This window comes from Orycteropus afer, unplaced genomic scaffold (genome assembly GCF_000298275.1).
Source record: "Orycteropus afer afer isolate SDZICR_OR568_19922 unplaced genomic scaffold, OryAfe1.0 scaffold00005, whole genome shotgun sequence".
Classification (NCBI taxonomy): domain Eukaryota; kingdom Metazoa; phylum Chordata; class Mammalia; order Tubulidentata; family Orycteropodidae; genus Orycteropus; species Orycteropus afer.
The window spans coordinates 20,708,376-20,734,110 of record NW_006921592.1 but is presented as its reverse complement, the minus strand read 5'-3'; the positions used below and the strand labels follow the sequence as shown (position 1 = coordinate 20,734,110).

The 25,735-nt window shown below is 39.4% G+C and overlaps 1 protein-coding gene across 1 annotated transcript in view; it reads right to left on the bottom strand.

Annotated features, from left to right (window-relative positions):
• NTRK2 (neurotrophic receptor tyrosine kinase 2) overlaps positions 1 to 25,735 on the bottom strand; it is a 499,612-nt gene that overhangs the window by 445,014 nt on the left and 28,863 nt on the right. Inside the window, exons 2-5 of the mRNA XM_007938966.2 lie at positions 16,216 to 16,290; positions 16,029 to 16,100; positions 9,126 to 9,194; positions 4,163 to 4,317 (exon numbers count right to left, since the gene is read on the bottom strand). Of these exons, the coding sequence (XP_007937157.1) occupies positions 4,163 to 4,317; positions 9,126 to 9,194; positions 16,029 to 16,100; positions 16,216 to 16,290 (371 nt within the window). The remainder of the gene's footprint in view (positions 1 to 4,162; positions 4,318 to 9,125; positions 9,195 to 16,028; positions 16,101 to 16,215; positions 16,291 to 25,735) is intronic.

Here is a 25,735-nt window from a genome sequence, read left to right as displayed (position 1 = left end):
TCAATAGTTACCACAAAAATAGAATACTTGGGTATAAATCTCACTAGGAATGCAAAAGACCTGTACAAAGAAAACTATAAAAGACTACTTCCAGAAACCGTAAGAGATCTACATAAATAGAAGAAGATACCATGCTCATGGATAGGAAGATTGAACATTGTGAAAATGTCAATACTAACCAAAACAATCTATATATTCAATGCATTCCCAATCCAGATCCCATCAACATTCTTTAAGGATATGGAAAAAACAATCACTAATTTTATATGAAAAGGAAAGACACCTCAGATAAGTGAAGCACTACTGAAGAAGAAGAACAAAGTAGGAGGTCTCACACTCCTCGATCTCAAAATCTACTATACAGCCACAGTAGTCAAAACAGCCTGGTATTGATACAACAACAGACACATAGACCAGAGGACCAGAGTTGAGAAGCCAGAAACAGATCCATTGACCTTTGGTCAACTGATTTTTGAAAAGGGCTAAAATCCATTACATGGGGGAAGAGATGGTCTCTTTAACAAATGGTGCTGGCAGAACTGGATATCCATTGGCAGAAAAATGAAACAAGATCCATACCTCACACCATACACAAAAACTAACTCCAGATGGATCAAAGACTTAAATGTGAAACCTAAAACTATAAAGTTCCTCAAGGAAAAAATAGGGGAAAATTTAGGGGCTTTTATTTATGGCATAAATTAACTGTCAAGCATAACCCAAAATGCACAAATAGCAGGATATAAACTAGATGAATGGGATCTTCTAAAAATTAAACTTTATGCTTCAAAAGACTTCTCCAAAAGAGTCAAAAGAGAAAAAATATTCAGCCACGACATACCTAACAAAGGACTTATCTCTAAAATTTATAGAAAACTCCAACCTCAACAACAAAAGGACAAACAATCCAACTCAAAAATGAGCAGAAGACTACTCATGTCATGACACTTCACCAAAGAGTATATTCAGGTGGCCAAACAAACACATGAAGAAATGTTCCCAATCATTAGCCATTAGAGAGATGTAGATCAAAACAACAGGGAGACACCATCTTGCCCCAGCACTAAGAGCAAAGTTCAACCATACAGAAAATAACAAATGCTGGGAAAGATGTGGAGAGATTGCGACTCTCACACACTGCTGGTGGGACTGAAAAGTGACACAACCACTGTGGGAAGCAGTCTGGCAATTCCTTAAAAAATGGGAATAAGAAATATCATTTGATCCAGCAATCCCATTACTAGGTATATATCCTAAAGAAGTAAGAGCCAGGAAAAGAACAGATATATGCACACTCATGTTCATCGCAGCACTGTTTACAATAGCAAAAAGATGGAAGAAACCTATGTGCGCATCATCTGAAGAATGGATAATCACTATGGTGCGTACACATAATGGAATATTATGCAACAGTAAAGAATAATGTAGAATCTGCAAAACACCACATAACATGGATGATTACGCTGAATGAAATAAGCCAATCACAGAAAGACAAATATTGTATTAGTTCATTACTGTAAAAAGTCAAGAAAGTTTTATATATGGAAAAAAACTTTCTTTGTTAGTTACCAGGGGTGGGAAAAATAACTGCAAAAATAATTTAAAAATAAAAAAAAAATAAAAGTGTTACAGAGATATATGCTGAGGAGGACAGCCATGGGACAATGGAAGCAGAGGAACCTATAAGCCCAGGAATGTGAAGGATGGCTGGCAGCTGCTAGAAGCCAGGAGAGAGGCATGGAACAGTTCCTATCTCAGAGCCTCAAAAGGAATCAACATAGCCTATACTTGATTTGGACTTCCAGCCTCTAGAATTGTGAGACAATAAATGTCTGTGCCTTGAGCCACCCAGTTAGGTATTTTTGTTGCAGCAGCATTAGGAAACAAAGACATTTGGTATCTGCTATCAAAATAAATACTGAACAAATTCATTCACCAAAAGGCTAGTAGTGGTTAACTTTCAGTTATTTCTTTATTAGTTCATATTTTCTACAATATAACATATTACTTTTTCAATAATAAAAAAAATAACTGAAATGTTTAAAAAAAAGACTATGCAAAGGCATCTGACTACATGGATCATAATAAATTTTGAATAACATTTCAAAGAATAGGAATTGTAGAACACTTAATTGTGTTCATGAGGAACTTGTACATAGACGATGAGGCAGTTGTTCAAACAGAACAAGGGAATACTGTGTGGTTTAAAATCAAGAAAAGTGTCCATCAGGGATGTATCTTCTTGCTATATTAATTAAATATGTATACTGAGCAAATAATCCAAGAAACTGGGCTGTATGAGAAGAACACAGCATCAGGATTGGAGGGAGACTCATTAGCAACCTGCAATATGCAGATAACACAACTTTCCCTGTTGAAAGTGAAGACTTACAGCACTTACTGATGAAGATCAAACACTACAGTCTTCAGTATGGATTACGCTGCACCATAAAGGAGACAAAAATCCTTCCAACAGGATCAATAAGCAATATCATGATAAAGGGAGAAAAGATTGAAGTTTTTAAGGATTTTATTTTACTTGGATCCACAAGCAACACCCATGATAGCAGCAGTCAAGAAATCAAACTATGTATTCCATTGGACAAATCTGTTGCAAAAGACCTCTTTAAAGTTTTTAAGACCAAAGACGTCACTTTGAAGACTAAGGTATGCCTAAACCAAGCCATGTAATTTTCAATAGCCTCATATGCATGTGAGAGCTGGATAATGAGTAAGGAAGACTGCAGAAGAACTGATACATTTGAACTGTAGTGTTGGTGAAGAATACTGAATGCACCATTGACTGCTAGAAGAATGAACAAATCTATCTTGGGGAAAATACAACCAGAATGCCCCTTAGATACTGGGGTATTCTGTAAAAAGTCAAGGAAAGAAAGCAAGCAAGAAAGGCCAGACTTTGTCTCTTATACTTTGGTCATGTTGTCAGAGAGACCAATCCCTGGAGAAGGATACCATGCATGGTAGAGGGTCAGCAAAAATAAAAAATAAAAAATAAATCCATCTTCAGTGAGATGGATTGACATAGAGGCTGCAACACTGGGCTTAAGCATAGCAACAATTATGAGCATGGCTCAGGGGTGGGCCATGTTTCATTCTGTTGTACATAGAGTCTCTATGAGTCAGAAGCAACTCAACGGCGCCTAACAACATTAACAGCATTAGGGTGGGGTATTTATCCATTCAGGGTGAAAATCAAACACTTATCTTACTTTTATTACATTCTTCATTAAGAGTAAGCAGCAGCTATATTTTTCTTAAATAAAAATTGACTTCAAGCAATAGAGCCTTCTGAAAACAAAGATCAGAATGTTTATGGTTAATATACAGGTTCCTTGCAGACAAGAACCAGGTTTCTCAGGGCTTTCTCCTGTGTTACCAGTCACTATGCCAGCAGTACAAGTGTAATTGTTTGTGAACCGATTAAATGGTTAGTTAACTGATTAAGTTTAAAGGGAGGAATAACATGAGGATATCATAAAGGTGTGTCACAGAAGCCCTTAGTAGAAAATCCAAACCAGGACACTGACTTTGCTCCCTTGTAAACAGTCAGAGCTGTGATTTTATCATATGCTGTCCATTTAAATTCTGAAGGTGTAAATGCTGAGGAAAGGAGTGGGGGACACCAAGTAAGTCCAGATATGGGGAATGGCATCATTAAGGGCAGACTTAAGGCACCCCATCAGGAAATACAGTCACTAGGCAGTAAGATAATTTCAAAGGAATGTGGTGGATTGAACTGTATTTGCTTCTGCTGCCTAGACACTTTTGTCACCTTGGTATCCTTTCTTCGGCATGGCCTGGATGCCAAACAAGTATATATGTAGCCAATGAAGTACTGCCCTTAGCAAATATTTTTTTTGGATGGATGGATGAACAAACAAAGCAATTAACAGTCGCTATTTTTCTCTACGCACTCTAAAATCAGCCACTGAGAATTCATATTCTACTTGCAAAGAATATTTGGTAAAGTTGTTCCCAGTTGATTTCTCTCCACTGCACATAAATGTTGCCTTATTCACCAGAGAGTCACAACATACTAATAAAATTTGGGCAGTGGTAATCTTCCCACTTTTCTTTACCACACCAAGGCAATTAAAATAATTAATAGCAACTAGAATCTGTTGATTTAAAAGTAAATTACCACAATTGGGGATCTGCAGGTTTGCCAGGGGAATATTCTTGCTGCTTTCATTTAGGCAGTACAAATCCTGAGTTTCTGGACTGGATTTAGCCTGCTGGAGAGTCTTGATCCACATAATGTCACAGGAGCAGGTAAATGGATTGCCCACCAAAATCCTACATGGAACAAAAATGAAATTCGATCAGTACCTTTTCTTCGTTCAAACTACACTCATGTTTATGAAATACCCCAACATTGTAAATTCTTTCAAAGTGCTAATTCCTTGGAAATCATACTCACTTTCATAGCACAACAGTACTTATTATCTACTCATTTATCTAATGCACACTGAGTTTCTCTTATGTACAAAAACCATTGTTCAAGCTAAAGGATGCAAAGTTATGTACAAATTTACAGAATACCACGGAAAACTAGATAGGAACATAAATAGCTGTTGTTGTTGTTGTTGTTATGTGCCCTCGAGTCGGACCCGACTCATAGCAAGCCCTCCTTGGATTTCCGAGGCAGTATCACTATGGAAGTAGATTGCCCCATCTTCCTTCTGAGGAGTTGCTGGTGGGTTTGAACTGCCAGCCTTCTGGTTAGCAGTCAAGTGCCTTAGCCACTAAATAGCTGTAGTAAAGGATTTTTAAAAGAGAAAAAACAGTTGCTGTTGAGTCGATTCCAACTCACGGCAATGACGCATGTGTCAGAATAGAACTGTGCTCCACAGGTTGCTCAGTGGCAGATTTTTCAGAAGTAGATCACCTGGCTTTTCTTCTGAGGCACCTCTGGGTGGATTCAAACTGGCAATCTTCTGGTTAATAGAGTGCTTAACCATTTGCACCACCCAGGGACCCCAGGATGGACAGATGTCTCATAACACAGGGAAAAACAGGTGCCACTGAAACCTAGTAAAGTAAAAACTATTTCCCCCACCCTGGCACCTGGATGAGAATAAATAAGTAAACATGTGTAAACTAAATTACCCCCAACTATTTTCCCACCGTGGGCAGATGACTATTGAGTTCCTTAAAGAACTGAATGGAAAACATTTCTTCCTCCAGAAGATAGACTTGCTAAGTTTTTTAGAAATAACTTGTAAATGAACTCTGGCCCATGGGCAGAAGGGAAATATTTTAGAAACAACTTGTAAATGAACTCTGGCCCACCAACATAAAGGAAAAAAAGTTAATTGCTGACCCTCTCCCCTCTGCCCAAGCCCCTATCAGCTGATAACAAGAAACTAGTGACCACTCATCTGTCACCCATTTCACCTTCACACCCCAAATTCCTCAACCTTTTGTGAATATGCACAACCCCCTCTCCTGAAACCTACAAAAACTGTGTTTCAATGGCATCTCGGGGAGTTAAGATCTGGGTACTAACTACCCCTAACTCCTTGCACTGCTGCTTTGCAATAAGTAATTTTCTCTCCTCTCAATCTCGGTGTGTAAACTGTTTTGGCCTGACTGCCCACAGGCAGGGACCCGTGTTTGGTCTGATAACACCATAACAAATTTATTGTGGTTATTATATAGTTGTTAAGATCTTAAGTGAAGATGCCAAAGATAAATATTCAGAAACTTTAGCATACTTATTTCTGAACAGGCTAGAGATTCAAGTATTATTATTTAATAAGCGCCAACTTCAATAGGGGCAGGACAATCTCATCACAATTAAAAATGAGACTGTAAGTACAATCTAATAAGAAAGCATGGGTGGTAAAAAGTTGGCACTCCCACCTTTCTCCATTAGGCAACCATAGTTCAGTTTCACTGATAGAAGAAAGTTGTAATGAATGTTAGAGAGAGCCTGGGAAGGAGCTATTAGACTTCTTTCACACACAGCAAGCTCAGGGTTTCTGAGACCAAGGGCAACTGAGCTCTCCACTGAGCTGCTTAACCTCTCCTGGAAGGGTCTGCAAAAAGAAAGCCGCTGCTCAGACCTCAGCGGTGCTGCCCGGATGTCTGTGGCCCTGCGACGGTGAAAGAGGAAGTAGTCAAGGGGAAAATAAAAACCACAAAAAAAAAATCTTTAAATGCTTATTTATAATACTCAGTGGCCTATTTAAAATGAATCCATTTATGGTAATGAGCCTTTAAATGAGGCCATTTAAAATCGTTACATAGGCTCTGTCTAGCATTAACCACAATACTTAAGATTTCCTCAAGGACAGGACCCGGGCTTCGCAGCATCATTTACTCCTGTGGTTTTCTGGTCGGGTTCTAAGAATCTCAAGGATCCCTGGAGACTTTTCTTGGAGTTTCTTTGGGGAAAATGTGATCGTGGCAGACTGGTTGAATTTGTGCCAGTCTGATCACCTGCTAGCCTCTCTCTAAAACAGGATCCGGTGCTACTAGATAAGGAATATACTGTGATAAGGAAGAGATCCCCAAGAGTTTAACCCCACTCATTCAAGATGTTTCCTTGCTGTCTGATGATATGAGAACCTAAAAAGTCTTTTTCAAAAGAAGGTATCATTGATTTAAGAGAAGGGATTCAAGTGAAGTGATCTTTCAATTATAAGTGTAGTACTGTAAATCCATGTCTCACTCCACTAGTGAGAGCTTCAGAGACCACGTGTGGTGTAAACAGTTCACGACTTTGGCTGCCAACCCAAAGGTTGGGAGTTCAAGTGCCCCAAAGGAACCTGGGAAGAAAAGCCTAGCAATCAACTTCTGAAAAATTATCCATTGAAAACCCTATGGAGCACAGTTCTACTCTGACACATATTGGGTTGCCATGATTCAGAATGAACTCGACAGCAACTATTTTTTTCTTTTTTTTTTTTCAATTCTTCTGTTATGAACATTAAGGTTTCAAAGCCTTGGATTCAGTTTACTCCAAATAACTGTCCATTGTTAAGGCTTTCACCACATTGCTACCTATTAAATGATCACGAACTCTCCCTCAGTGTTGTTGTTGTTAGGGTGCCATCAAGTCAGCTCTGACTCATAGCAACCCTATGTATAACAAAAGGAAACACTGACTGGTCTGCATGTTCCTCACTATCTTTGCTATGCTCGAGCCCAATGTTGCGGCCTTTTTGTTAATCTATCCCCTTGAGGGCATTCCCCTTTTTCGCTGACCCTCTGCTTTACCAAACATGGTATCTTTTTTCAGGGAATGGTCCCTTCTGACAACATGACCAAAGTAGGTCAGATGAAGTCTGGCCATTCTCACTTCCAAGGAGCATTCCAGCTGCCCTTCTTCTAGGACAGATTTGTTAGTTCTTCTGGCAGTCCATGGTACTTTCAGTATTCTTTGCCAACACCACAACTCAAAAAGCATCAACTCTTCTTCAGTCTTCCTTGTTCATTATCCAGATTTCACATACATATGGGGCAACTGAAAATACCATGCCTTCTTCTAATTTGGACAATTGTTTGTGAATAGAAATGGACTTTGATTAAAAAGTCACTTTAAGTGACAATCATTTTAAGCAAAAGACATTGCCTAATCTTCAAAGAGGAGCTCTGGTAGCATAGTGGCTAAGGCACTTGACTGCTAACCAGAAGGCTGGTGGTTCAAACCCACCAGCCACTCCTCGGAAGGAAGGTTGGGCATTCCTACTTCCGTAGTGATACTGCCTCGGAAACCCAAGGAGGGGTCGCTATGAGTCGGGGCCGACTCGGTGGCAAATAACAACAACAACAATCTTCAAAGACCATGTCTATCTGGGCCCATCTCCACCATCATAGACCTTCTGTTTTAGGGTTCATTAGGGAGTGGTAACAGATCATACTTGTTTCATGGTGATGACACAAAGAATTGAGCACACTAGAAAATGCTGGCTATGATTCATCAACACATTTCAATATTTATCCTATCATTTAACAGCAGAGAAAATTAGGACATAAGGGTAATTATTGAACACAGAGGCAGACTTAGAAGAAAATGTCACAAAAACAGGTGGGTAGGGAGAAAGAATCTCTCTCCTCCAAAGTTCACTATCTACCACCTGTTTTTCAGTCCACCGTACTGTGGTGATTTGTGTGTTGCTATGATGCTGAAAGCTATTTCACCAGTATTTCAAATACCAGCAGGATCACCATGGTGGACAGGTTTCAGCAGAGCTTCCAGACTAAGCCAGTGAAAGTTTATGATCATAACAGAACATTGTCAAAATCTCCTGCTGGAGGAGGACATCATGTTTCGTGAAGTAAAGGGCCAGTGAGAGTGTGTGAGACCCTCAGTGAGACAGATTGGTACAATGGCCACAACAATGGACTTGGGTATGCTGTGATCATGAGGATGCCCACGATTGGTCAACATCTTGTTGTGTTGTACATTAGGTATTATGTTGTTGTTGTTATGTGCCGTCGAATCAGCCCTGACTCATAGTGACCCCTCCTTGGGTTTCTGAGGCAGTGTTGCTATGGAAGTAGATTGCCCAACCTTCCTTCCGAGGAGTGGCTGGTAGGTTTGAACTGCCAGCCTTCTGGTCAGCAGTCAAGTGCCTTAGGCACTATGCTACCAGAGCTCCTAAGGTACCTATGAGTCACGGTTAATAAGAGCTATCCATCTAATGTTCACTATGTATAAACTAGCTGTGCAATTGGTGGACGAAACATAGGAGAGTTTTGCTCACTGTTACTTTTGTCTTGAGTGGGTTTGCTTCACCTTAGAGCCAGGACATAACGGGAACAAAACAGACAGCATGATCCGTGTAGCCATTTTAACACAAAATTTCTGCTTTTCCCCTGAACACAAATCATTTATCTAAAAACATTTAAACTCACCACAAATGATAGACTACTACTGAAATTGCTAATTTTTATTACTGAATTGTGTTTTCATGAGGGAATAATATGAGCCAGCAAATAATTTCTACAAAAAGAGGTCAGAACATGAAAAAGTATTTTTCAATAATTTTGATATTAAAAATAGGTGAGCAACATTACTTGTTTAAAAAAGAAATAAATAGCTACTCTTTCCTTTGAAAGTGTTCCCCAAAATGCCACATAAAATCATTACTTACAGCTCAGACAAGTCAAGGTGACGGAAATGTTTCCTAGACAAACTTGTCAGTTTATTTCGGGTGAAATTGCTGAAAGAAATTAAAAAAAAAAAAAAAACATTAAATGTGGGTTCACAATGTTACATTTCAGGATTAGAGTTTTCAAATAGACTATTTTTCAGAATATAATTTAGTTTATTTTAAATGTCTTTCTTAGATCCAATATTCTCTCACCTGGAATGACAGCTTCATTTTTTCTCTAACCACAGCTTTAATTCTGATTTATGTTGGTGGCAGAAGGACACATTTTACATATTGTCCATTTTTAATCTCTCTTTTACCCCCAAGCTTATTTTCTGTACGCTGATTCAGAACCAAGTTATGTACTTCACTTAGGATGCTAAACTTTGAAATAGTTGATAGGATGGAAACTAAAATGTCATGAACTCAATGAAGAAAAATGATGCTTTATAATTAAAGAGCACTGTGAATATTTTGAAGTCAAGGAGCACATAGAATCCTGTGAAAACTAACTGAATTTAACATGTCCTTATAGGAAAGAACATGCCTATTGATTGATAGATTCTGCTGTGATTGTTTGTATATGACTTCTAGATAGCTGGGTAATTCCATGTTGAGAGGGAAAAAAAAATACAGATAACCAAGAATACATCTATTTTTATCATGAACTATTATAGCAACATAATATATCTTAAGATCTGAACCAACCAGACAATGAAAAGATGAATTATATTTATGACTTTTTTAAAAAAATAAATTAATTTACAGACATGTTCCAAATTTGCAGTTTTATTCAATGGATGAGAATTTCCAAAGACCAATGTGACAGGATCTAAAACCAGTTGCAATTGGGTAGACTCCAACTCATTGTTACCCCATAGTGACACTCATGGTGTCAGAGAACCGCAGTGCTCCAAAGGGTTTTCAATGGCTGGTTTTTCAAAAGATCACCAGGCATTTTTCCAAGGCACCTCTGGATGGACTCAAACCTCCAACTTTTCAGTTAGCAGCTGAGCACACTAAACATTTGCACCACCCAGGGACCCAGGGTTGGGAAATTAAGAGCCATAAGCCTGGCAACTGACTCACTCTGTGAATTTGTTTACTCTTTCAATTTATTTAAAAAGTGCCCAGGGCTTCAGCCTCTAGGCATGTGTTTAATAATCAGCAACAAAGATGTAAAATAAACATCAACTTTTATTAAAATAGCCAGGACCCCAGCAAACAAGGGAAAACCAATGAGTGTATCACTGTTTCCTGCTCAGGAAAAGGAATATTGAGCTGAGAGTTAGATAATACCAAGAGATCTGAGGGTAATGATAATTCTAGCCAATTACCTGAGGCTTAATGTTGCATCAGCTTATTTAAAAAAAAAAAAAAAAGTGAAGGATGCTAGTACATCTGATCAGTTATTTTAGAGAGGAGTTAAAATCTAGAAGTTAACGCACGAACCCACCATTCATTTGTCAGTTTGTCATACTGTGGTGGCTGTGTGCCACTGCGCCATCAATATTTCTAATACCAGAGAGCCACCCATGGTAGACAGGTTTCAGAGGAGATTCCAGACTAAGACAGACTAGGAAAAAAGGCTTGGCAATCTAATTCTGAAAAGTAGCCAATGAAAACCTTATGGATCACAACAGAATACTGTCCAATACAGTGCTAGAAAATGAAGGTTTGGAAGGCATCCAAAACATCCAGTGGCCACACAATAAACTTCAGCATACCAGCAACTGTGAAGATGGTGCAGCATCTCATTGTGTTGTACAATGTTGCCTTGACTTGGAGCTAACTTGATGGCAACTAACAACAACAAATGCATAAGCTAAGGCTAGTCAGTTGATAAAGAAAGAAAATGCCAGCTTTAGCACGTCATAATTCAAGAATGTGTATGTCCACTTCCGGCTTCATTCTATATTGAACTTTTTTTCCCACTCATCCAAACCCCTACCCACACAAGAGTACCATCCTTCCTTCCACGCTTTCATCTTCTCTGTTCATATTGATTGTAAAGTGCTCACCCACATGAAAAAATAATCCACCAGGAAGTTGTAAAATGTGCCCACATACTTCTTTTCTTTTGGAACGTGAATTAAGAATGGGTTGCACTGGAGTTTAGTAAATTGAGAAGTCAGTGTCAGTCTTTGGAGCACAGATGTTTTCATTTTCATCAGAACTTCCCATCTTTCTGGGGGGGAAAAAAGCCTCTTTTCCCTCCCCAAGAAGAAGGAAGAGAAGGGAGGCAAAAAAAAGAAGAAGAAACTTATTTTAAAGGTTCCCCTATCAGCTCACACACTGCTGGCCCTCAGCGCAGCTGCCTCTGTCAAGCTGCCAGCAGCCAGCACAGAGCAGGGTTACGGGCCAAAGAACAAGATGAGTCTTATGAACCATACTTATTATTGGGGCCAACAGCCAAGAAAGGGGAAGGGAGGAAAAAAATCAACAATCCTCTTACTGTTTCATTATAGAACCTTGCTAAGGAGCTAATGAGCACCTCTGCAAAGTCCCTAGAAAAAGCAAGCAGTGCCTTTACTCACAGTAGCTGGTTCTTAGGGACTGGGCACCAAGAAATAAATTCAGTGACCAGTCACAGGGCTCTGGAGAGCCACTGTGAGGTGCTAAATATGGACAGGGCAGGGGGAAGTATGGAGTCATTAGGGTGGTACAAACAGTTAACATGCTCAGCTGCTGACCAAAGAGTTGGAGGTTCAAGTCCACCTAGAGGCATTTCAGAAGAAAGGTCTAGCAATCTAGTCTGGAAAATCAGCAATTGAAAACACTATGAAGCACAGTCCTACCATAACACATATGGAGTTGCCATGAGAGGGAATCACCTCACAGGCCCCTGGTCCTGGTGAGGGGTAGAATGCTGAGAGAGTTTCACTGCAATTTCCCTAACACTCAGTGTGAAATAGAATGTTCTCTGGCACACCCTTATATTGTTGGGGAAACTCAGAGAGATAATCAGACTATCCCAAGGACAGGGAAAAATGGCTTCCATACACACTTCTTGGTCAGCTCCTTGCACTCCTCATTGTTGATATTTGAGGTAAGAGCACAATTAACAGGTGGGCAATCAGGGACAACCAAGCCATTCCCTGGAGTCCTCACTCATCATCAGAACTTCAGACCAAGACCAGGAAAGGCAGAAAAATAACTTGATTCCTTCCTCCCTCCCTGCCAAAGCAAATAACGTGGTTTAATTTCATATTTGTGCAATTACAAGCTTTCCCATCATATGAAGCTTAGTGACATTTTACTACTACTTTGCAACTGTCTGAATTTTTCCTGATTTCATTTTATCTTACTATTTAATAATATCGGAAGGAAGGTTGGGCAATCCTACTTCCGTAGTGATACTGCCTCGGAAACCCAAGGAGGGGTCGCTATGAGTCGGGGCCGACTCGACGGCACATAACAACAACAACAACAACATTTAATAATAAGTGTAATAAGATATCAAGTTCAAGTCCATAAAAAGCTGCCACAAAAGAAAGGCCTGACAATTTACTTCTGAAAAATCAGCACTGAAGACACATTTCCACTCTGCTGCACATGGGGTCACCATGAGTCGGAACTGACTTAACTGCAACTGGTTTAGCTTCTTGGTATGATAAATATCAATAGATTTTATGTATTTCAATTAATGATTGGCTATAAAGCCTTGTAAGGAAACTATGTACAATGCATCCATCTCTTTCTTTTTTCTCCCTACTTTGAAATAAGTCTTTGGGACACAGAGGCAGAGATTTGGCTATATGAAAGTTGTGTATAGCTACAAAATCCATTGCCATCAAGTTCATTCCAACTCATACAGACCCTACTGGACAAGCAGAACTGCTTCATAGGGTTCCCAATGCTGTAAATCTTCACAGAAACTAATCATCACATCTCTCTCCTACAGAGCAGCTGGTGAGTTTAAAACATCAACCTTTCTGTTAGTAGCTGGGCACTTAACTATTGTGCCACCAGCCATAGAATGCTATTAAAATTATTCCACCATAGATTGCCATGAAAAAATGCAAAAGGTGGATTTATTATTCATATAAATATTATATCACAAGAAAAATGGAAAAAAATATAAGAAATAAAGTAAAATAGTAAGTCTCTTAATAAACCTACAGTTAACCACAGTCCACCGTAAAAATCACAACATTAGAAAAATGGTGTGGTAAAATACCCAACAAAATGTGGCTGTTGAGCAATCTAGGTCTAAGGTCAGCTGTAATGAAAATACCAGAACTTAGCCATTGAGGTCATTAATTACATTTAGTGATTGTATTAAAGCATTTTGCCTTTTACTTCTGTCCAACTTCTCTTTTGTTTATGCTATCAAAGCCTACGCAGACTTCAGATTTGTGCAGGCAAACCAACTATAGAGATGATGCCAAAAGCATTTAAATGAAATGTGTTAATAAAGTTCCTTGTAATTTTATCACATTTTTTTCCAAATGGTTTTATATCTTAATTCAACAGACTATTTTTAAAGTGACTTCAACTTCAGTATCACTTGCAAAATATGAAGTCATGATATTCAAAAAACCAAATCCACTGCCATCAAGTCGATTCTGACTCAGAGTGACCTATAGGACACAGTGGAATTGCCCCATAGGGTTCCCAACACTGTAAATCTTTCTCCCATGGAGCAGCTGGTGGGTTTGAACCACCAACCTTTTGGTTAGCAGCCAAATGCTTTAACCACTACACCACCAGAGCTCCTTGTCATGATATTGGCTTTGTGAGATTAAGGTTTCCCATGATAACAATAAAGCTCTGTACAATGTCCAGCAAATCTACTTTAGGAGATGGAAGTCAATTGAGGCACTCCTGTCCCCAAGAAAAGAAAGAAGATAAATACTGATTGATTATATGGACTAATTGTCGAATTATAATGTTTATATTCTATACTTTTACTCTAACGAGTTCTGGAGGCATAGTGGGTTAGGCATTTGGCTGCTAACCAGAACATCAGCAGCTCAAACCTACCAGATGCTCCATGGGAGGAAGCTTAGGCAATCTACTTCCATAAAGATTTAGAGCCTCAGAAACCAATGGGGGTCACTATGAGTTGGAATCAACTCGACAGCAGTATTTTTTTTTTTTTTTTAATATAGTTTTATTCTAAGAACATGGCCAAGGAGTGAGCTCTGGAATCATAATTCTGCCATCTATAAACCTGAGTAAGTCTTAAGGACTTTGTAGTCATTTCAATATCTATAAAATGAGTATTAAAAAAAGATCCCTGGCATACATTAAACTGTGTCCCCTCAAATACGTGTCAACTTGGCTAGACCATGATTCTCAGTATTATGTAATTATCCATTTTGTAATCTGGTATAATTATCCTATGTGTTGTAAACCTTAACCTCTATGATGTTAATGAGGCAGGGCTAGAGGCAGTTATGTTAATGAGGCATCATATAATCTACAGGATTAAGTTGTATTTTGAGTCAATCTCTTTTGAGATATAAAAAAGATTAAACAAGCAAGCAGAGATGAAGGGACCTGACTACCTCCAAGAAAGAAGAGCTGAGAGCAGAGTAAGTCCTTTGGATAAAGGTTCCTGTGCTGAGAACCTCCTAGACCCAGGGGAAGACTGATGCCAAGACACATGCAGATCTCCAAGGAGGCAACATTCACAGATATTGAAAGGAGACAAGGACCTTCCTCCAGAGCCAACAGCAAGTGAAAGCCTTCCCCTAGAGCCAGTGTTCTGAATTCAGACTTCTAGCCTCCTAAACTGTGAGGGAATACGTTTCCACCTGTGGTATTTCTGATATAGCAACACTAAATAACTAAGACATTACCAACTGTGAAAAAAATCAAGTGCGATAATGCAGGTGAGAAACCAACATGTTAACTGCAGACTAGGAGACATATAAAGCATATTTGCGAAGGGAATTGGCAAAAAGGCCAATGCATGCAGGTACCTAGGTGACACAAACAGTTAAGCACTCAACTACTAGCCAAAACGTTGGTGGGCCAAGTCCATTCACAGGTACCTCCGAAGACAAGCTGGCAATCTCCTTCAGAAAGGTCACAGCCTTAAATATTCTATGAAGAAGTTCTACTCTACACACATGGGATCATCATGAGTCGGAATCAACTCAACAGCAACTAACAACAACAGCAACAATTCTCTTGCAGAAACATACACTAAAAATCCAGTAGGAGGACACCAACCTGACCTTAGAGGAATATAAACTTTCTTCACTCAAGAAGATAAAGAAATCTTTTTATCTTTATGTTTAATAAAGGAATCTCTCAGGAAGGCTACACCTTATTGGCTAAGTGCCATCATCTAATAAGATTTAGCAACAAAAACCTAAAAGCTCCCATTTTCCCTATTTCCATTTGACTTTGGTTAACAGCATGTCAACATGACTTAGGGGAAGCATTTCATATTATTAACAATTGTCTTCATGTTTAGCATGCCCTGTAGTTGCTTCTTCTCTACTGTTACCAATCCATGATATATAGCTTTGGGAAAATTAAGGGTCAAAGGGGGTCTATTATAGGCGTAAGCCAAGCCAACTCAGTTTCTTTCAACTCCACTAGTTTGATGTTGTCCAGGGAACATGTCATGATTCCAAGGGAAAGAATCAAAGACATTGCAGCAGGGCAGAGTTTCACATCAGACTCCGTGCAACTGGCCTTTTGCTCTGTCCAAGATGGAAATGGCCCAGAAATCCATGAAAGAGAATAAACAGGCTGTTCTAAGTATCCCTCTGAAACTGTTCAGAAATCTAACAAAATCAAAGCTAATGTTTCTTAGCTTTTATCACAGCTATACTAACTTTTTAAAGGGGGGATTTAAACTTGATAGAGTAGGAAAATAAGCAAAGGAAAGAAACATATTGAATAAACTGGTCCTGGGAAGCAAAAGAATCAGCTTTTACTCACATATGCTGTAGGTTGCTGTTTTTCAGAAATGCTTTATGAGCCACAAATTTTAATCCAGAATCCACAATGGTCCTATGAAAACACATAGTTGCATGCATATTAGAACTAATCAGTGATGCCCGCACCTGACCATAATAGAGAATAAGAAAAACCTCTGAGGTTAAGGATGTAAGTACTGAGTACTCACAGATTTTTCAGTCCCACGTAAGCTTCAACATCATCTTCATTGATGATTTCTAACCTTTTCTGATTTGCTATGTAACTGAAAAAAAAAAAAAATCAGAGTGAAATCCAATGACTCAGAAAGTAGGTAATAACATGGCAGAATGGGTCACTTCCACCCAACCTCATCACAGTGCCCAAGGTGATCAACCCCACATCCACCCTGGCCCCACCATGGTTGTTGGTTTTTGTTTTTGTTTTTTAATACATTAAGGGGAGCAAAATTGAGTGTGATTGAGAAGAAACGATAATTGACCAGAGAAACAGGTTTACCAGGCTTCTTATTTTTTCCTGATTTTTTACCACTCTTTCAACTAACAATTTAGTCTGCCTCCCCTTTCAAGGTATCACCTGTGTACAGAGGTGAAAATAATTTGAAAATACATCTACTGCCTCTCAAAAGGTGTTTCACTCATATTGTGACAGACACACAAATACTGATGTCATCACTACACAAGAAAAATCACATCTTTCCTCACATTCCAAGATAACAAATCACTTCTTCCTTTGACATCACATAGCACTGAAGTGGATTTCCTTTCTTCTTTCTTTCTCTCCCTCCTCTCTTTTATCTTGGCTCAGCATCACCTCCTATGTCTTCATCAAATAATACCAATTATTCCTTTAAAGAACCACATTCCACAAACCCCCAGTGCCCTAGTGCATTGTGTATAAGATGTACCTCTTCTTCTCAACCCTTCCCCAGTCCTTCAAATATGAGTGTACTAGTGACTTTGGAAAGAACTGAAGAAAAACTTCAAGCCTCAAGTTGCAATATTGAGAGATTCTATGGGTAAAATATTGAGTGATGCAGGAAACATCAAGAGAAGATGACAGGAATACACAGAGTCACTGTACCAAAAAGAACTGATCGATCTTCATCCATTTCAGGAAGTGGCATATGATCTAGAACCAATGGTAATGAAGGAAGAAGTCAAAACTGCAATGAAAGAACTGGCGAAGAACAAGGCTCCGGGAATTGATGGCATACCGATTGAGATATTTCAACAAACAGATGCCCCATTGGAGGCACTCACTCAGTTATGCCAAGAGATTTGGAAGACAGTTACCTGGCCAACTGACTGGAAGAGATCCATATTTGTGCCCATTCCAAAGAAAGGTGATCCCACAGAATGTGGAAATTATAGAATAATATCATTAATATCGCACACAAGTATGATCTTACTGAAGATAATTCAGAAATGTTTGCAGCAGTATATTGACAGAGAACTTCCAGAGGTTCAAGCCGGATTCAGAAGAGGACGTGGAACAAGGGATATCATAGCTGTTGTCAGATGGATCTTGGCTCAAGGCAAAGAATACCAGAAAGATGTTTACTTGTGTTTTATTGACTATACAAAGGCATTTGATTGTGTGGATCATGACAAATTATGGATAACATTGAAAAGAATGGGAATTCCTGAGCACTTGATTGTACTCATGAGGAATCTGTACCTTGACCAGGAGGCTGTCGTTTGAACAGAACAAGGGGACACTACATGGTTTAAAATCAAGAAGGGAGTGCATCAGGGTTGTATCCTTTCTCCACACTTATTCAATCTATATGCTGAGCAAATAATCTGAGAAGCTGGACTATATGAAGAAAAACGTGGTATCAGGATTGGAGGAAGAATCATTAACAACCTGAGGTATGCAGATGATACAACTTTGCTTGCTGAAAGTGAGGATGACTTAAGGCACCTACTGATGAAGGTTGAAGAATACAGTCTGCAGTATGGATTACGTCTCAATATAAAGAAAACAAAAATCCTCACAACTGGACCAATGAGCAGCATCACAATCAATGGAGAGAAGATTGAGGTTGTCAAAGAATTCATGTTGCTTGGTTCTACAATCGATGCCAACGGAAGGAGCTGTCAGGACATTAGACTACGTGTAGCATTGGGAAAGTCAACTGCAAAGGAACTGTATCAAGTGCTGAGGAGCAAGGATATCTCCTTGAGGACTAAGGTGTGCCTGACACAAGCCATGATATTTCCAATCGCCTGGTATGCATGTGAGGGCTGGACAATGAATAAGAAGACCGAAGAAGAGTTGATGCTTTTGAGTTGTGGTGCTGGTGAAGAATGCTGAAAGTACCGTGGACTGCTAAAAGAACTAACAGATCTGTCCTGGAGGAAGTGCAGCCAGAATGCTCCTTGGAAGCAAGAAAGGCCAGACTTCGTCTCACCTATTTTGGTCATGTTGTCAGAAGGGACCATTCCCTGGAGAAGGATGTCATGCTTGGTAGGGAGGAGGGTCGACGAAAGAGGGGGAGGCCTTCAACGAGATGGATTGACATGGTGGCTGCGATGATGGGCTCAGGCATAGCAGGGATTGTGGGGCTGGTGCGGGATCGGGCAGTGTTTTGTTCTGCTATGCATGGGGTCGCTATGAGTCGGAAATGACTCGACGGCACTTAAGAACAACAACAACAGTGACTTTGGCTGGACAGAGAACTCCATCCCTGTGGCCATGATGACTGGCTTTGAGATGAGCATGTAACCTGAGATATAACAATGAGAATCTTCCTTATCATTAAGCATTGGATGCTGGGAGAGAGCAGGCTCTCCCCTTTACTGGGATCATAATCAAAGGATGGCATAGGCCTAAGGCTGTTCACAAATGAAGACAAAAGGAAAGAGAGCTAAGAAATGCAGAGAGACAGAACTTGAAAATGCCACTCAAGCCCTTATGTGCAGCTAACTCTGAGGCTAAATGCCACTAACTTAAACTACTTTGTTCTGGGTTTATGTCACTTCCAAACAATAAAATTTCTAGAAATACAAACTCAATGCTATTGAAAGGATCTTCACAGTTACTTTAATTAGTAAAGTATGTCTGCTTTGAGCAGTGTGCTTTTATAAAAAATTATCTGTATGAGATCAAATTGACAACACTAACTGGAAAGGTTGGATGGGAAGCTTAGAGGGCAGTTAGTTTAAGACAATTGTGCTATAATAATTTGGAAAAGGATAGCAAGAACGGTATAACAACTTGAAGAATGGAATTACTGTCACTGAATTGAACGTATAGATTGTTGAAATGGTGTATTTTTGCCTGTGCATACTTTCACCAAAAATAAATAAATAAATAAACTACCATTACATTATGGAATTTCTTATACTTATTTATTCAGTTTTCTTAGATCATAACCTCTCTGAGGATAGTTAGACAGTGTTTTGTAATTCCAAGTATGCACCACAGCACCTAAAACAGTGCCTTGCATAAAGTAATTATTCAAAAGATGGATGGATGGATAGGTGGGCAGATGGGTGGATGGATGGCCAGACAACACTTAAGAGTCTACAGAAAGTTGTGCCAGTATTAATTTTTTCCTTTCTTTTTGAAAGAAATTAAGATATTAACATATTTATGAGTCACAAGTTTTAATCCAGAACCCACAATGATCTCTGAAAACCTAAAACTGTATGTATATTCTAACTAGCCAGTGATGCTTATCTGATCATCATATAACATTAAGAAACCTCTGAAACAATATACATAAGTCTTGAGTACCCACAGATTTTTCACATTCTTATGTTGTTATTGTTGTGATGTGCCCTGGAGTCAGACATGACTCATAGTGACCCTTGGGTTTCCGAGGCAATATCACTACAGAAGTAGATTGCCCCATCTTCCTTCCGAGGATTCTTATACACAACATATATCATATATATTATTATAATTAACATATTAAGACAATAAAAGCAAATATGTACTCCTGATGTTACCAACATGAGCTGAAATGAAATAACTATTAATCACTTGGGTAGAAGATAAAGCATCTATAGGACCCTTCAACCCAGTTTAAAAGTTAAAAAAAAAAAAAAATGATGACAAGTTATATAGGAGAAGGACTTGGGCACAACTTTTTTTAAGAAACCAATTTTTAAAATGAAATAACTAAATGCTCTAAACCAAAAAACCAAACCCACTGCCATCGAGTCAATTCCAACCAACAGTGACTCATAGGGTTTCCAAGGCTGTAAATCTATACAAAAGTAGATTGCCTCATCTTCTTCCCACAGAGCAGCTAGTGGATTTGAACCACCAACCTCTTTGTCAGCAGCCAAATGCCTTCCTTAACCAGTGTACCACCAGAGTTCTTAATTCTCTAAGGAAACAAAATAAGCCAAAGAGAAATCATTTAAGAGGGATCCACATAAACAGTGTTGCCTGTTACATGTGAAAGCCATCTCCAAGATAGAAGCTGTCTTCCTCTGACACAGCCCCATCGCCCTGTCTCCCAGGCTGGGCCTCAGTAGACATGCAGGATTTGTTTCCTTCTCTCCTTCCACCTCACACGGAAAAGGAAACATTTTAAGACCTGACCCAATGCTTGCAAACAATTTTCAACAGTATTTTATGAAATGTTCCCAAATTATCCCACTTTAAATACATTTTTCCAAGATAGTTATCTACTAACATTTACAATGGAGACCACAGTGACCTCACCTTTCTAAATGATCTCACAAAAGAGCTGCCTTCCAGAGAACCCTAAATCTTAATGTGTTTTCCATGCAACTGGTAGCAAAAAGGGTAGATAATGTGGGCAAGGTGGACTTTGGGCTTATAGTCAGGGCTTCCAGGCGAGCCTGTCCACTCATTATGGATGCATTAACATAGTGGCTGTCATTGCTTCAAAGTCTGCTGAGAGTTCTTCAGCTCCCTGTGGTGCACCTGGGTCATTCTTGTCACTCCATGTGTAGGAAAAGGGCCTGACACTCAATAAGTACTTAATCAATATCTGTGATTCCAATACTTGTTTTTAACTTTTAGTTATTTATGCCCTTGATTTTATTTTTCTTTAATTTTCATCATGCATTTAATTTATTTTCACCCCAGATGATTCTATAAAACATAATGAATTAACATAAATAACAATGGAGCCATACAGGAATGAAAAATAAGGATAGACATCATTGAAGCTAAGAATTAGGTTTAAAATGCATATTTTAATGGGTAGTGCAAACAGTTAATGGCACCAGGCTGCTATCTCAGTGGTCGGAGGTGTGAGTCCACCCACAGGGACCTCAGAAGAAATACCTAAAGATCTACTTCCAAAAAAAATCAGATATTGGAAAATCAATGGATCACAGTTCTACTCTGACACACGTCATGAGTCGGAATTGATTTGACAGCAACTGGTTTGGTTAATGACTTATATACTTGTTAGGAAAGGGTCACAGCTTCATAAGTTATCATCTCTAGAGATGTCCACAATATAGTTGCTAGCAATAAACTGTCCCTGAAATTTGCTTCTGGAAGAAACTCTCCTTAGCTACTATTAAGTGAGGAATCATCAGGTTAACAAGGAAGCCAATAAAGTCAACAACAGGCAATTTCCAGAAGAGGAAACCTCAATGGCCGAGAAATATATGAAAAGTTGCTCACCCCATGAACAAACCCTGCCCCCAGTTGGCAAAATTTTTAAAACTCTCACAATATAAAGCATTTCTTAGGAATGTGGAGAATCTCTTTCTTACACTGTTATCAGAAAATTATTCTGGAAAATTATAAAGGCATGCTTTATGATTCAGCAATCCATTTCTAGTTACTCTTTCAAGAGACTTTTTCACACATACACACATGGATATAAGAATAGTCACTGTAATACTGTAAGAGTCAAAACTTGGAAACAATTCAAGTGTCCATCAGTATGCTGTTAGGTGTGGCCAAGTAGGTCCCAACTCAAAGCAACCCTATGTACAATAGAACAAAACATTGCCTGGTCCTATGCCAGCCTCACAATCCTTGCTATACCTGACCCCATCACTGCAGCCACTGTGTCAATCCATCTCATTGTAGGTCTTCCCCTTTTTTACTGACCCTCCACTTTACCAAGCATGATAATCTTTCTCCAGGGGATGGTCCCTTCTGACAACATGACCAAGTAGGTGAGACAAAGTCCGGCCGTTCTTGCTTCCAAGGAGTATTCCAGCTGAACTTCTTCCAGGACAGATTTGTTCGTTCTTTTGGCAATCCATGGTACTTTCGGTATTCTTTGCCAACACCACAACTCAAAAGCATCAACTCTTCTTTTGCCTCCTTGTTCATTGTCCAGCTCTCACATGCATATGAGGAGATTGAAAATACCATGGCTTGGGTTAGGGGCACCTTACTCTTCAAGGAGACATCTTTGTTCTTCATCACTTGAAAGAGGTCTTTTGCAGCAGATTTGCCCAGTACAATACTTTGCCAGATATCTTCACTGCTGCTTCCATTGGTGTTGATTGTGGAACCAAGTAATATGAAATCAGTATAGAAATTGATTTCCATCAGTACAGATGCAGAAAAAATAAGATGTGGTAAATACTTAAGTTGAAATGAACCAGATCTATATACTGAAACAGAAAGAGACCTCCATGCAAAGTGAGAAAATAAGTAAAATCTCAGAGATACATACACAGGAATTCATGTAAACTTTTAAAAATACTTGGAAAACAGTAAGATATATACAATCAAGTTTGCATGCTAAGTATAAAAAGAGGATTGCAAGAAGGTCACTTTGGGAAGAGGGGAAGGGGTCTCAGAATAAAGAGACTTGAACTATAAACTACTTCTTTTGTTAAAAAAGAAAACACAGGTAATAAATCAAGACAAAAATGTTAAAACATCACTTCTGAATATAAGTACATGAAATTGTTGTTATACTTTTTTGAATTTTTTTAAATTTATAAAGTAAATAAAGAAACAAAGATGAAAGAGACAAAAAGAAAGAAGAAAAAAGGAAGGAAGGGGGCAGAAAAGAAAAGAAAAATGAGAAGAGAAGGAAAGAGGAGAGGAGAAAAAACAATAGAAAAGTAGCCAAGTAAAATGACTATGGAGAAGCTGGCCCAGGGCTTCCTAGTGAGTAAGAGAACAAGCACATCTGAGCTCAAGTTCCTGGTTCCCAGGACCACCCAACTGACAGGCAGAGCCTCTATTCCCTGCTCTGAGCCTCAGGCAAGAACCAAAAAACTAAGGTGCATGCTGAGCTGCCCCCTACTGGTGACTTCCCTGTGCCTCCACAAGGATCTTGGGCAATACCAGTCTTTCTTGCCTAAGGCATTTGACTGCTAACCAGAAGGCTGGCAGTTCAAACCCACCAGCCACCCTGTGAAGGAAGACTGGGCAATCCACTTCCATAGAGATATCACCTGGGAAACCCAAGGAGGGGTCACTTTGAGTCAGAATCGACTCTACGGCAGTGAGTTCTGGTTTTCTTTGCTGTTCATCTCCTTTCCACTACTCAGAATAGCAACAGCGGCAGGAACCAACAGGGTTAGGAGGGAGGAACGCAGAACCAGATCAGGCCACACAGGCTGGCTTTGCCCTAGAAAACCAAGTCCAAAGGCAAGTGCAGTGAAACCCAGTGGGCTCTACACTGAGCTAAAATTTGCTTAACACATCTCCAAGAAGGCTTCTCTCCCCAGCAGAGCAGTGGAAAGTCCATGGCATTCTGTCACAGGCCTCTCTCATGACCTTTCTCTCCATGCCAACCTCAATTCCTCTAGCCTATGCCCACTGTTCTACAAGGTGTAGACCCAGGGGTTTTAAAGCACAACTCTACACCTCTTTCCCAAGAACTTATGTCCCAAAGCTTATAGCATTGGCGCCTTCATAAGAAATCAGCAGAGCATTAACCTTCACAGGAAACTAAGTTGCCCCCACTCTATCTTGCTGATGTTGCCTTCACTATCTCTTAGACACATTGTTGTTGTTGTTGTTATGTGCCGTCAAGTCGGCCCCGACTCATAGCGACCCCTCCTTGGGTTTCCGAGGCAGTATCACTACGGAAGTAGGATTGCCCAACCTTCCTTCCGAGGAGTGGCTGGTGGGTTTGAACCGCCAGCCTTCTGGTTAGCAGTCAAGTACCTTAGGCACTATGCTACCAGAGCTCCTACATTAAAGCCTTTAAAAATGACAAAGAAACTAGGCAGATTTGGATTTTTAAATCTGATACCTCTTAAGAATTTCTCTCACTTAACTCCTTGGCCCCCAGTACCTCCGGCCCTCCCCCTCCATCAGTAATCTGTGTGGAATTACTGTTGATCTTCAAAAAAAAATCCTGTTTTGCCCAGAATATGCCCTCCTCCTTTCTCAAATTCATATGTAGGACTCTTGTATATTATAAGGATATAGTCCTATTGTGTTTCACACTTTTACTAGATCCTAAGACCACCCTCTACTGCTTTAAAAGTTGAATCCTATATTCTAGAGACTTCTCAATGAATTCACCTGGCTATATCTGGGGATCCTATCATACCTGAAATACTGTTGGAGAGATTTGTGGGCAACATTGAAAATGCTTTTTCTAATCAAAACATTCTTCTTCCATCAATTCACAAGCATTATTACCATTATTTAGCATTTACTTCCTAACTATACTTAAGAATTAGAGGGAAGGGAGTATACTTTGCAGCCATTGCAATATTTTTCTATTATCCTATCCAACTCACGAACTGAACAGTGAATTTGACAAACATAGGGGTTTTATTCATCTCACTGCATTCTCCTTTCCTGGTACAGAGTTGATACTCTAGGAATGTCCATTGACGTTAACTCAATTGAACAGAAACACTGATCCTTCACTTGGAATGTTTCTAATCCCACTGGAAGGACTAGACATATACACACACGTTCATAAAAGAGACACCATACATATTAAATGAAACTAACAAAAACAAAATGAAACCAGTTGCCACTGAGTTGATTCCAACCCATGGCAACCCCATGTGTGTCAGGGCAGAACTGTGTTCCATAAGGTTTTCAATGGCTGATTTTTCAGAAGCAGATCACCAAGTCTTTCTTCCAAGGCACCTCTGCGTGGATGAAAGCCTCCAGCCTCTCATTAATAGCCAAGTGTCTTAATTGTTGTACCACCCAGAGACTTCTCATACTGAATGAAGATGGTGATTATATAAAGCAATTTCATTTATCATGCAAAAACTAAGGAAACAAAGACAGCAGAGGGGGATGGAGAAACAATTTTGGAGGCAAATTTTGTTTGCTGAATCTAGAAGGGACTTTACATTTCAAGTATACTACATATCCAAATCAACTGCTTATTTGTTATTTTTAATAAAAACTGTGGTGGTTAAGTTCGTGTGTCACCTTGGCGAGGCCTGGTTGAGTGGCTGGGCAGTTGGATGTAGTTATTCCCCATGGTGAGATTGGTGATTAACTCCATGGTGGAGTCTACTGGAGCAGCTGAGTAGCTGCTTTAGGGATGTGGGCTGCTTCCAGTAGATAAGAAGCCACTTTGTTGGGTTTTTTTCAGACTTGAAGTTTTAAATAATATTTTATTGTGTTTTCAGTGAAACTTTACACAGCAGATTAGATTCCCATTTAATAATTTCTATGTAGGACCTCTGGTAGCATAGTGGCTAAAGCACTTGACTGCTAACCAGAAGTCTGGAGGTTCAAATCCACCAGCCACTCCTCGGAAGGAAGGTTGGGCAATCCTACTTCCGTAGTGATACTGCCTCGGAAACCCAAGG